Source organism: Puntigrus tetrazona, chromosome 11, assembly GCF_018831695.1.
Source record: "Puntigrus tetrazona isolate hp1 chromosome 11, ASM1883169v1, whole genome shotgun sequence".
In the NCBI taxonomy this organism is placed as follows: domain Eukaryota; kingdom Metazoa; phylum Chordata; class Actinopteri; order Cypriniformes; family Cyprinidae; genus Puntigrus; species Puntigrus tetrazona.
Window position 1 is genome coordinate 6,864,676 of NC_056709.1, and position 13,431 is coordinate 6,878,106.

General features: G+C 38.5%; 1 protein-coding gene across 9 annotated transcripts in view; it reads right to left on the reverse strand.

The window, feature by feature from the left end:
• camta1b (calmodulin binding transcription activator 1b) overlaps positions 1-13,431 on the reverse strand; it is a 272,140-nt gene that overhangs the window by 15,687 nt on the left and 243,022 nt on the right. For 8 of the 9 annotated variants that reach the window (XM_043252306.1, XM_043252301.1, XM_043252300.1 and 5 more), the window contains 5 exons: positions 12,738-12,891; positions 8,541-8,681; positions 4,672-6,941; positions 2,399-2,525; positions 1,764-1,898 (listed from right to left, as the gene is read on the reverse strand). In XM_043252306.1, the coding sequence (XP_043108241.1) occupies positions 1,764-1,898; positions 2,399-2,525; positions 4,672-6,941; positions 8,541-8,681; positions 12,738-12,891 (2,827 nt within the window). The remainder of the gene's footprint in view (positions 1-1,763; positions 1,899-2,398; positions 2,526-4,671; positions 6,942-8,540; positions 8,682-12,737; positions 12,892-13,431) is intronic. The other variant, XM_043252305.1, reaches the window with a different exon arrangement.

Sequence of the window (13,431 nt, forward strand, 5' to 3'; positions counted from 1 at the left end):
TACGCGCAGTCGTGCGCCATCGGCTGGCTCTCCAAACACTCGCAGGCATCACAGCCTTCTTTTTCAAATCAGTCGATAAGATAGAAAAAGAGAAATCTACTCGTCGCCCTATCGTTTACAATGCGAACGCTCCACGCGAACCAACCATTCGTTTCCGAACCGCGATCGGCTTTAGCGTATTTTGTTTATGTGTGTGTGTCTTTTTTTTTTTTTAAACGTTCCTCTGTTTCTTAGCGATTGACGACAGCTCCCGGACCAGAAGCTTTTTTCTCTCGCTTTTGATGTTTTTGTTTCGCTTTCGACTGAAACCGCGCGAATCTGAAGTCGTGTGGTGGTTGGACGTGGACGTGTTTTTCTTTTGGGAGTGGCAGCGAAACACAATGGAGCCGCTACGATCATTCATATAACCGTTTGGAACAACGTGATGGTTGCTCACACGGGCGTTTTGCGAAAAAATCTGTGTCAACAGGAGTTAGGTTTACTGCTCCTGCCCCTCTCAGCCTCTGTCCTGTGGTTCAGTACCTGCAATGCTGCAGATAAACTGTTTTTCTCCTCTCTGCATTATGACAAATCAGGCCAGGCGGTGTGTCGTTCAGCACCACGCACATAACGCGCTGGATGCACGCAGACAGCATGCTGGGAGAACTGAAGCTCGATTAGACGAATGAGATCTCATCTCATAAACTCAGATCACTCTTTTCCAGCGCTTTTCCATATGCAACTCTAATATACTTAATGCAAATAGAGTCTAAACTGTTAATGCGGGGCTGAATTTCACTTTAGGAAATGTGGAAAAACAGGCAAAGTCTATTTTTAGAACCTATATGATCCATTTACATTATTTAGATAAATTGCTTCTGTTGTGAAATAAAGTAAATGTCAAACTATACTTACTGTAAAATTCTATATTTAAATACTGATTTTTATTTAAAGGGAACTGGACTGGACACAGTATCACAGTACTGTACGAGCCAATGAGAGCTATCTTTGAGAATAAATGATAATTACAAGCACTCTCAGAGAAGTATATATATATATATATATATATATATATATATATATATATATATATATATATATATATATATGTGTGTGTGTGTGTGTGTGTGTGTGTGTGTAAAAATGTTATTACTAAATATGACCTGGATATTTCCTCTTGAGACTCATCCTCAGAAAATAAATAACAAACCATATTTTTACCACAGAACAAGTTCACACAAGTCCTTATAACCTGATATATATTCCATAAACAGTTGCAACACAAAAACACACCATAAGTGCAAGAACAGACAAGCCCTTTAAAGCCTTTACAAGTGTTCTTTTATCCAAACGCATTTCCACCGGATGGCATTCATCTTTGAAATACCCGACAAAGTCTACCATCCCAGTTACTTATTCAGGCCAAAAGGTCTCTGCGAGTTGTTTTTATTTTACTTTTAAACTAGACAAACGCTACAGGTCCACGCTGATTCAAATGCATGCAAATCCAATAAGTTAACAGCAGCCAAGTCTTTGATTATTCACCTGCCAGTCATTTAATTCTTAAAAAAACTAAGATATGTCAGCCGTCAACCATTCAGAGTTTTTTTCAGAGTTTAATATAAAGCATTGGAAATGCATAAAAACATGAATTCGGATAAAACATACAAAGTTTGTTTACAGTGTATTCCTCAAAAAATGAATAAATGCAAAATGATGACAACCAAAAACGCAACTGTGTAACAGCAGTATATCATGTAACGCGAGATAAATCTGAAACGTACCGTCCAGTGAGAGCCAGTCGTGTTGAGAAGAAGGCAGGGCAGGCAGGGCACGGGCTTTATACTCAAACACCACAGAATTGGAGATGATTTGACTGCTGGCTGCCACCTGCAGGGTCACCAGGCCTGTGTCATGAGCTTGAATGAAAGGAAATGGAGAAACAAATGAATCATTTTTAATGCGCATAGAAATGGCTTTACAGCGTAAAGTCCACACGTTAGCAAACCATTTACAACGGTAAGAGTGATGGCTCAGAGTATTTGCTGTTATTTATTTATTTAGTTATGTAACGGTGGAATTTTAATGAGTTCTCTATGACAGCTGTTAAAGAACAGTCCTTTGTTCGTTCACCAAAGACCGCATGATATATTCATGGACTACATCATAAAGACTTAACACGCAAAGTTTGAAATATTACCTGTTTATTTATGTATTTATTTATGTTTTCGAACATGAAAAAGACCCTAAAATAAGATATTGGATTGGGACCGTGTGACATAGCGACTGATGCATCGGCCCCTTTTGGTCTTTAATTATTTATAACTTTATCTGATGATTTTATTATACTGTAAAGTTAGCTGCATCACCCATTCCCTTTAAATGGACTGTATCTACATTGTGCATTGTAGTGAAATACCTGGGCAGTAGCAGCGTAACACCCCGGGCTGGATGAGGGAGGCCGGAACGGTTATCTGATCAAACAGACAGGTATATTCACTGCTGGCCTCCTGCCACGGACCGGTGATCAGCACCTTCACACCACCCTGAGAAATACATACCAGCATTATATAGAAATGTGCTTTGCTGTAAACTGTTAAAACTGTGCTATCGCCCCCGAAATCGGCTGGTTACATTTACTGTGTGTTTACACTGTCAATGTATTTTTGTAAATATGCATTTATTTGAAATGTCAGTACACTACAAGAAAGACCGAATTAAAGCGCATCTATTATGCGATCTTTTTCCAACAAGAGAAAATGTCACAGAAAAAATATCCAGGGTTTGTGGGAGCTGAAGTGTTGTTGTGTTGAGATCTAATATCCCTCGGTCTATATTAGTCCCGACTGCTTCCTTGCCAATGGGCATGTTAATAACAGGCCGAGCATGTGTCTCATGTGGCCCAGGGGCTTCTGGGACAAATGCGTACGTCACTTGTTGTAGAGAAGACCTTGAGCTTAGCATTCAGACCTCACAAGACTCAAATCTATTCCTGCATTAAACAGCTTGTGGCTGATTCCCATGTGAATTGTAAGCTTTCATTCCACAGGTTTCCACAGAATTAACACAAATTCCTTCACGTCTCCTTCCCTTTGTTTAATTAAAGGGACAGTTCACCCATATAAATGAAGACTCTGCAGTTATTTACCGAACCTCAAAATGGTCCGAACCTCTATGAGTTTCTTTTTTCTGTTGAACACAAAAGAATATATTCTGAAAAAATATAACCAAACAGTATTTGTTTTTCTTTACTGCATAAATTTAGCCTCTATGCTAAGATGTAAGTCTTAAGTAAAAGTCTGAACAACCAGCACTTACCTAAAGGGTAATAATATCTTATTTTTGTATAAATCTTTGACTAAACTACATTTTAGATTACATTTTTAGACGACATCTACAACTGAATTAAAAATATATGTGCAGTCTTAAAAAAATAGCTGACTAACATAAGACTAGACAAAACCTTTTATGTAACCAACCTCACAGAAGTTAATCGATACTATCAACTGCTTGGCTACCGGCATTTTTAAAAATAACTTCATTTTTGCTCAAAGGATAAAAAGAAACTCAGGTTTGGAATAGCTTGAGGGGGATAGAATTTATCAGACAGAAGGATGACTGAATTTTAGTAAACTACACCTTATTTAACCCTATGTTATTACTAAGTATTAATCTTTTTAAAGTTAAAATCCATTCCACAAAATGCTGCAGGTTTTCCCTCCACATTCGGACGGTTGTTTTTATCTCTGCTGCCCCCTGCTGGCTTTTCTAGCTCATGCAGAACCTGTTTTTACCAAGTACAACCTATTCCTAAATCAGCATCTTTGTTTATCCTGGAACAACATTGTGATTAAAGTACCAATTTAAAGTTAATGTGAAGATTATGCTTACAATCAATGTTTGGTGCTTGTACCACCTATTCACCTATCATTATCTCTGATTTTAGGGATTACTTATGGTTAAAGGAATAATTCACCCCAAAATGAAAATTCTGTCATTAATTCCTCACCCTGATGTCGTTCCAAAGCTGTAAGATCTTAGTTCATCTTCAGAACACAAGATATTTTTGATGAAACAGGAGAGCCATCTGATCATCATTAGAAAGCAACACAACTGAAATAAATTGGCAAACCAGTCCATGTGACATCAATGGCTCAACTTCAGTTTTGCGGTGCTACAGTTTTTTTTTTTTTTTTTTTTTGCAAATAACAAATATTTACAGTACTCAATCATTCTTCTCCCCCAAGTTAAGTCTTCTGCCATTTTATAGAGTATCACAATGCATACGCACGTTTTAGCATATTTGATGTAATCAGCTTGTTTATGTTCTGTGTAAAACTGCATGTATGCATTGTGATACTCTCTAAAATAGCGAAAGACGTAACTTACCAAAGAATGGTTGAGTAAATTATGTTATTTCTGTTTCCTTTGACCCAAAAAAGAGTCACAAAACTGAAGTTGATCTACTGATCACATATTGTTTCACTGATGTACTTACTATGTTTCTGGGTGAGCTACTCCTTTATGGTTAGGTTTAGGTATAGGGATATGGTGAAAGCTAAATATTTTGATTAAGATGTTGTTCCAGGGTCAACTAAATATGCTGACCTAGAAAGACATCTAACTTAACAAAATCCGGACATCAATAGCAGTCGAATTTGTTTTAGCTCTGCAGAAGTGTCACAGACTCACCTCAGGATAAGACCACTCTGGAGAATAGTCTGTCACCACAAACAGTCTTCCGGTAGCCTGCAACATTCCCATGTTTCCATGTGCCACTGCTGCTGACACGGCCTCGGCCACCTGCATATATGCCAGCTGCCCTGCCTCACCTGCCACTGCCCCAGCCTGCGAGGACTGAGGGCTGCAACAGGACTGGAGACAGAGGTCTGCAGAATTATACCCTCTTGCCCCGTGAGCTACTTCGTCTGCACCTTGCTGAGCAGCAGCTCCAGAGGAGACCTGCCCCTCTGTTCCTGAATGGGTCATCAGCTGATGGCTGTAGAGAGCGTTGGCTCCCGCCACTACCGCCGTTCCGCTTCCACCCTCTACTGAAATGAAGTCATTAATGAGATCTGAGAACTGATTCCCAAAGGAAACATCAAAATGGTCCAGGTTAATCTCCATGGAGCCCCCTCCATTTGTTCCCCCACCGCTCAGGCTCTGGTGGGCACCCACGGTGCTAAAAAGCCCCTGCACCAAACCGGCTCCCTGTAGGAGAGGCTGGAGCTGTTGATTGGTGCTTCCACTTCCCTCAGCGTCATTGCACAGGTTTCCACTTTCCGCCCTTGCACTCGTTCCTCCTGGTCCCGGCCCGACTCCTCCACCTTCCGTTGATTGCTGGAGGTAGTGCTCTGCGCCTCCCACACCCTCGGCTTCTCCTCCTTCTCCAGTCTGCAAGTGCTCCCCTGGTTTCATAAGACCATCCGAGTCCTTCTCCTGAACACCTCCTTCTCTCTGTTCTGCTCCTATTGGCTGTTCCAAACCAGCCACTTCCTCATGCTCCTGACCCGCTGTTGGAAATCGGTTCTGGTACTGCAGAAGCTGGAGTGACCCGGCCGGTCCATTTCTTTCAGTTGGAGAGCCACCGTTGCAGTTAGAGGCAGTGTGCTGGCTGGGGTGGGTGTGATGATGGTGGTGGAGATGTCCATTTGTTCCTGTCGAGTCTGTCTTGACAAGGCCCATGTAGGCATTGGAGTCATGTGAGTTCTGGGTGGAACCGGAGTTGTTCTGGGTTTGGGACTGTGGGGATCCTTGCAGGAAGAAACTGGGGGAGTGACTCTGGTGGGCCAGGTGAGAGCCGGAAATCGCTTGGCCGTAGCCAGCCGCTGACATTACGCTGGATGGGTAGTCTTGTTTGGCATCGATCGCACTGAAATCCATCTGCTCAAGGGTGGTGCTGGGACTAAGTCCACCTCCAGATGGCAACAGCGAACCAGTAGGAGTCAAAGCCAGGGAATTCTGGCCCGAACCGCCGTTCGAGGAACCAGGCATACTGACAGCCCCGCTCACAACTTCTCCAACCTGATAACCGCTCTCTTTGGCCAGCTGCTGTTCAAACGATGTGTCCTCCGTTTTGATGTTCTTCACCAGAGCCGTATTAAAGCCATAGCCGTTGTCACTGAGCGGCGGGGAACACCTCAGCCCTCCATTACTGCAGCTGCTCCCGTTGCTCTCCTCGGTTTTCATCCCATTCCCTCCATAAGTCTGACCTTGCTTGGGGTTGTTGAGGAAGCAGTCAGGATCAAAGTTCATATTAGTCTCGGGCAGCTTGATACTCCCAGATTCCAGGTTACTAGACAGCACCAGTTCTTCAGGCACACCAGCTGTGGACAGCATAGCAAGTCCGTCGGTGGATCCTGCATCTGTTAAACCTACTCCAACTGCTCCAGCAAAGGCAAATTTGTGACTGTCGGCTGTCACTGCTAAAACCAGACTGCTCGAGGCTGTGTCGGGCCCCAAGAGGTGAGCGTTGGGGTCTACAGTAGGAGACATGCTATAGACAGGGTCTCCAGAGACCTCTGACATGAATACAGTGGTGGACTGAGACAGGCTGCTCATTACCGAGGCTACGTGGCCCATTCCTGTCACCACGGGACTGTCGGCTATATCAGGGTCTGAGTTTAGCCCGCTGCTGATGGAGACGGGTGAGCTCTGGGTGGTGTCTGGCACTTCCACCTGGTTGGATGAGGACACCTCCATGCTGTTCTGATGGAGCAGCGATGGCTTGTGCACTTTGCCGTTCCTTTTCTCTCGGCCGCCCGTCCCACTGGCACCGTCTGCCCCTGCCCTGCCGTTTTTGCCCCCGCCGTGGCTGTGCTCCGTCTTTCCCTCCGACACATCGTTGTTCTGAACCTCGGAGTGGGTGCTGCTGTAAGCTCCTCCAGTGCGGGGGTCCACTTTCGGGGAGATGATACGGTGTTTGGCACTGTTGCATTTGTGATGCAGGCTGCTCCCAGCACCTACAGAGAACAGATACATTTAAGGTTAAGGATACAGTTAAGGTATAATATTAACGTAACCTTAAAAAGAGGCATGGCACATATAGCTAAACCATGCATTCCGATGTTGATATCATACTATGTACACCACCGTTTAAAGGTTTGGGATCAGTAAGATTTTTAAGTTTGTTAAAAACGTTACTTATGCTCAACAAGGCTGTATTTGTTTTATCAAAAAATGCATAACTAAACTTTAATTCTTTTAAATATTACTGCAGTATAGATGGACAGTTTTCTATTTTAATATACTTTCAAATATAATTTCTTCCTGGGAAACAAAGCTGAACAGCATCATTATCCTACTCCAGTCTTCGGTGTCACATGATCCTTCAAGAAATCATTCTATTATGCTGTTTCATAGTCACTGTTAAAACTTAATATTTTTTGGACCTGTGATCCTTTTTTTTATAAATAAAAAGTTAAAAAGAGCAGTGTTTATACATATAGAAATTCTGTGTTACAATACACAATTCTATTTAAACGATTGGGGTCAGTCATTTGTTTTCTTTCTGTTTTCTTTTCTTTTTAAAACAAGAAATTAATACTTTTATTCAGCAAGGAAAAGTTAAATGGACAAAACATGATAGTGAAAACTTATATTGTTAAAAAAAGATTTCTATTTTGAATAAATGCTGTTCAAACTATTAAAGAAAAAAGTGTCACAAGTTCCAAAAAATTAAAAAATAAAAATTAAGCAGCACAACCATTTCAGCACTGATAATAAATCAGCATATGTTGCATCACGGAAATAAACAATCCTATAAAGAATACTAAATAGGATACCAGCATTAGAAATTTCAATATTATTTTACAGTATTCCAATCTTTTTCCTCTTTTATTTTTGATCAAATAAATAATCTTGATGAGCATAAGAGACATTAAAAACTTTTCAAATCTTAATAACAGCAGTGTATATTCTGAGAAGTGTTATTTACAATGCACAGAAATACATAAGTATGAAAAAGATTACATAATTAAAATACATCTTACAGTAGATTAAAAAGATATTCAGATAAAATACGTTAGTGACCATTAAACTGTCTGAAACCATTTGTAATATATGGTGGAAAAAATGTGTTGACTTGACTCAACAGTGTTATCTGTCAGTGTGATTTCACAGAAAATGAATTAGTTTCATAATCCATTTTGTTTAATGTAAATGCATTAACCAGTGTCTGACAATTTTTGAATCGTGGAAAGGTTTGCGTTCAAATGACTTCTTACTTGACTCAATAGTACCATCTACTGCCCATAATATATACTGAACTTAAAAAGATAATGAAAAATCCAAAAGGTCAGATTTATATTAAATAGAAATATATTACAGTCTATCATTAACAACCACACAATATAGAAGGAGAACAGAATGAATCAACAGCCATACTATACACTGTTATAAAACAAATGTGGACAGAAGCTGAGATCATTTGGCATCGGAGGAATTTGATGAGAGGTCATAGTGGAGTCTGACCTATCCGAACTGTTTAATTCTGTTACACGTGTCTTTTTCCTCAGGAGAAAGCTTTTTCAGAGACATCACTTGGGGTCTGGTTCCCTTACCCAGGTTTCCCGTGCAGAGGCAGTTGTGAGTCCGGGGAGGTGGCTTGGTCTGGTGGCTGTCCAGAATTTGCTGCACAAGCTGCTCTGCCGAGAAGCCAGTGCTGCTATTCCCGTTGCTGCAAGTCCACTTGATGCCATGAACTGCCGGGAGAGAGGAGACACAGACGTCAGCCAGACAGCCACACAGACCAGCACCTCTCCAGCACCCCTCTACTGACACTGCAGGGGAGAGACGGCCTAAATGCCCACTCACTCACCACGGACACAATCCCTTTTTCCTTCACAGTGTTCCGGGTTAAAGCATCTGTGACGTGCTTTTGAATACTACTGGTGTTTACGCGACACCGTTTTCAGTTAAAAGTATGAGTTTCTTTGCACAACAAACTTTTGAAAACTGTTTTTTATTTTCGTAAGCCTATGGGTGAGGCTTCCGGGTCGTTAGTTGCTAATAGCTAAATAACGAGGACAATAACAACATGCAGCAAACGGTACAACTGTACAAACCAGTGCGTTCATAATTAAGATAACACACTAAAACAACATGATAAGCACGCCAATTTTCAATATCAAGCTGAAAAATAGCTGGACTATTCTCATACAAATTACAAATAGGCCCATTTTTACCTAAAGAAATAAGTGAATACTGTTATCTTTGTCATGTATATGTCTATGACTGTTATGGTCTTCTTGTAAACTACAAAAAAGCAGTATTGTCATGTGCATTACGCACTCACAGTGCTTTTTTTTTTTTTTTTTTTTACAATGTGACATTGTCAGCTACTGGCCTGACAAACATAATACAGCATTTTCAGCTGTTTTTGTTGATCAGTGTGAACGCATTTTACACAAAAAACGCTGGTTTAGTAATGCATTTGCAATTAATGTCTACGTGGCAAAACATTTTGTAAGGTTTAAAAGCAAAACATTTGAAGCGCTAATGTATAATAATTAGGGCTGTCAGCTTAACGCGTTATGAAAAAATAACGATTGAAAATAGCGATTTACATGTACGTCATCTTACATTTCATACAGTGACTGTTGACAAAAATGATGCAGTGCAACAACTCCATGAATTGTCCAACAATTCAAGATATTGGGGGAAAACAATGCCCCTGTATGAGTTGTTATTATTGTTTATATTATAAGTGATATCACACGAGCAGTGAGAGCAATATCAGACTGCTGTTTCTGACCTGAATATCATCATTTAAATGTTATTTTTATACAACAGTTCAAAAAGACATGTACCGCCACGCGCTGGCAGATTAATCTCATTTAATGTAGAAAAAATGTAAATAAATCTTTTATCTGTTTAATGTTAGTTTAGTTCATGTCAGACCACTGCAGCCTAAATGTTTTTGTGTAATAAATTTTAAATTGAATCAAATGAAAATATTTCTAAAGCTACAATTTGTAATGTCTAATTAATACATTCTCATTTAACACTAAAATAGCTTTAAATAATCTTTTGCGGGTATTTTTTGTTTTGCGATAAATTTAATTAACAATAATAAAAATATATGTAATATATAATGAAATTCTGGTTATGCGAAACTTTAATAGTTTTATGTATCATGCAAAAATTGCCAGGTTTTACAATTATACCTGATATAATATTTAAAAATATTTAATATATCCCTAATATTTAATTTAACTTAGCTTAGATCTATTGACTTTGATTTTAATAGCGTTGAAGATAAGCAGTATTTAAATTCTGCAAAATCATATACCTTTGTCCAGATAGGATTAAAAAGTTATTAAGTAATCACTCTATCACGCTACTCCATGTGCATCTGTATAATGTATTTGAAGCATATATGCAGTGCCCATGGATTTTCACTGTAAGTGCGTTATTGTACGCAAGGATTTTTTCCATTCAAAATGATGTTGGCTGGTAATAGACGGCGTCGCAGATACTGACCACAGAGCATAAAGCTTGAATTCAACTTGAAACATTTCCAAAGTGCATCGAAAATGCATTTGCGTCTATATGAGCCGTAACTCAGGTGACTGGAGATAAACAGGTGCTGTTTCAGATCACTCAAACACTCTAACAATGCAACGGTGTGGTCTGATGAAGCAAAACAGCGCAACACTGACATCTGTTGGGCATTATGAGGTATTACAGCTTATAATGTTATATGCGCGAGCTAGTAAAACATCTTTTTACTCCCTTGCATGCAGGGTGTTTCAGTGAGGAGGTTCTGAGCGCTGGTGTAATGAGATGAAAACATCACAGATCTATCTGAGCAGAGCGACAGTCTTGTTTGCTCCTGATGTTAATAGAAAACACAGCACGGAACCGTGGAACTTCATCTACTGAGAGCATCGTTTTTCATCTTTCAGTCCAGAAATAAACATCGCAGTCATCTGACACGATCCAATTAGAGACACTCAGAGAAGAACTTCATGATTTTAGTCAATACAAATCAGTTTGTCTCAGTGAGAAAGCTGCATTACACAGCTGCTTTTATATATATATATATATATCCTGCATAACACACACACACACCAATATTAAAATTAAAAATTTATTTTTATTTTTTTTTTAAATAAAGCACATTTTGCCCTCATTTTGTAAATAAATACATAAAAAACAACAAAAAGTAGATTTAATTGATCAAGGTCTTCTCTGAAGAAATCTATCAAAATAAATCTGTGTACTGCATTATGAATCTGATTAAAATGCTTGAGAATCAGTTTTATTTTAGTACAATTGGGTTTATATTTGTTTTTTTAAAAAAAACATATTTTTGTATTTTCCATTTTTCTTTTAATTTTGAAAGATTCAGTCGCGTTGTTCGTTTGCTTTGCTGGCATTTTACGATATTTTTGCCCTGAACCGCACACATCTAACCAGGATGCCCCTTTTATGCCCCAGTACGTAAATGGGCCACATCAGCCCTGTGTCATTCAAAATACATGACTGGTGAGAGCTATCAGACACCTGCAAAACAGATTTCCCTGTGATTTCCTGCGGTCAGCAGAAGGTGGCAGTCCTGCACCGTCACTGAGCTCCACTCACAGAAGGTCATTCAAAGAGATGATGATGATGTGAGAAGCGTTCTCCTGCCCTTTCAGTCCTGCGCTACCCCATCATGAAGTTAATGACTCATTGATGTGTGTTCAGATTTAAAAGTCACTCTAATATTACAAGAAAATAACTGCTGTGAATGTACAGCGAGTGTCAATGTGTGAACACTGACGGCGTAAAACACGGTCAGCTGCTTTTGTAAAGTTAAAAAGCGCAGGTGACCAGAGAATAGGGATTTTTGAGACTTTAATGAATGACACTGCATTAGAAAATAGGAAAACAAGTGGCATGTTTTTATATCGTATTATCTATTGCAATGGCATTCAGATTTATTTTGAGTGTCCAGATATTTTTTGTGACCATTGATAATGATTAATCTTCTCTGAAATAACTGTGAACTTTTTATATGTTAAATAAAATAAATAAATAAACAAATAAATACGTAAACAGGATTATTTAGATTTTTAAGATCTAGGTAAAAAATTATTTTGCATATAAAACATTTGTGTAATATGATATGTTTAATATTATTCATATATGTTCATAAAAAAATGTAATAGAAATACTTTATTAAACAATATAATATTATATATATTGCTGCATAATTTTATTTAAACAAAAAACTAACATTTTAAAATTTAAACTAAAATGACTAAAAAACAAACAAACAAAAACAAAAAAAAAACACTGATTCTTAATGATTTCCATTGGATTCATAATACAGTACATAAACACAGCCTGTCCTCAAAGCTTTACTAAATATATTAAATATTTTGGTAACGCTTTCTATGAAGCCCATATTTATAGTGAATTATAATTATTATTATCTATTTTAAATAAAGCTAAAATGAAAGTCTTTAATTGTGAATATACATATAATGCATTATCTGAGCTAATCATACATTTAGTGAATTAACGGATGTTTAAAATGTTAATTCTTCCACAAAATGAATGACTTTCAACATCTGTTCAACACTGCACTGGACACAAAATATCAAAACAAGATGCAATGGTGTGAGTTTAGTGTCCAAATACTTTTGGGGTCACTTGTAGATACAAATGAATATTCTCTGAACTAATGGTCTCAACTAACTTGCTTAACTTGATCCCACTGAATATCTTTTCTATATCAGGCATATTCTGCAGTGTTTGTAGACACTCACACATGGGTTTGAGCTGCCCGATGAGTTCTTCCTTGGTCCATTTGGCCCACTCTTTCTTATCTGTGTTGATGGAGCACAGGATGGGCCCGCATGGTTTCCCACAATCCTCTATAGCGGGCACGTTCAGGTAGTGGACCAGCACAATGTCAGGGTTCTGAAGACAAAAAAGAGGAAAAAGAGAGAAGCTGATGAGATGAAAGACTGCACATAATGAGGGGAGAAGGAAGTGAAGACAAAAGTGAGTTTAAATTGACACAGAAGAAGAACAGCGACAGGAAACGTTCCTGTTCAAAAGACGACCGACCCATCAAAAGACAAAGAACTAGCGTCTATACGGTTTTTACCTGGTCTTAGATCCGTTTTACACACTTGCTTTTTAATGACACATTTGTATATTAAAAAATGAAGATTTATAGTTTTTATTCATTTATTTAGGCTGAGTTTAGAGGCATCATCGGAGTTTTTAATTTTGCAAATTCAATTGATTCAAATAGTTTAAAGTTTCATTAGAGGAACCTTGGGATGAAAGATAATAAAAATCAAGGTAAACAATATAATTTGAGACCAAAATATTTCTAATACCATTTAATTAATTTATATTTTTCAAATTTATCTCATATACTCATAAAAGTGTTTTTTTTTCATAACATGTATATTTTATTACACATATTGCCATATTTTTATATTTCATTAC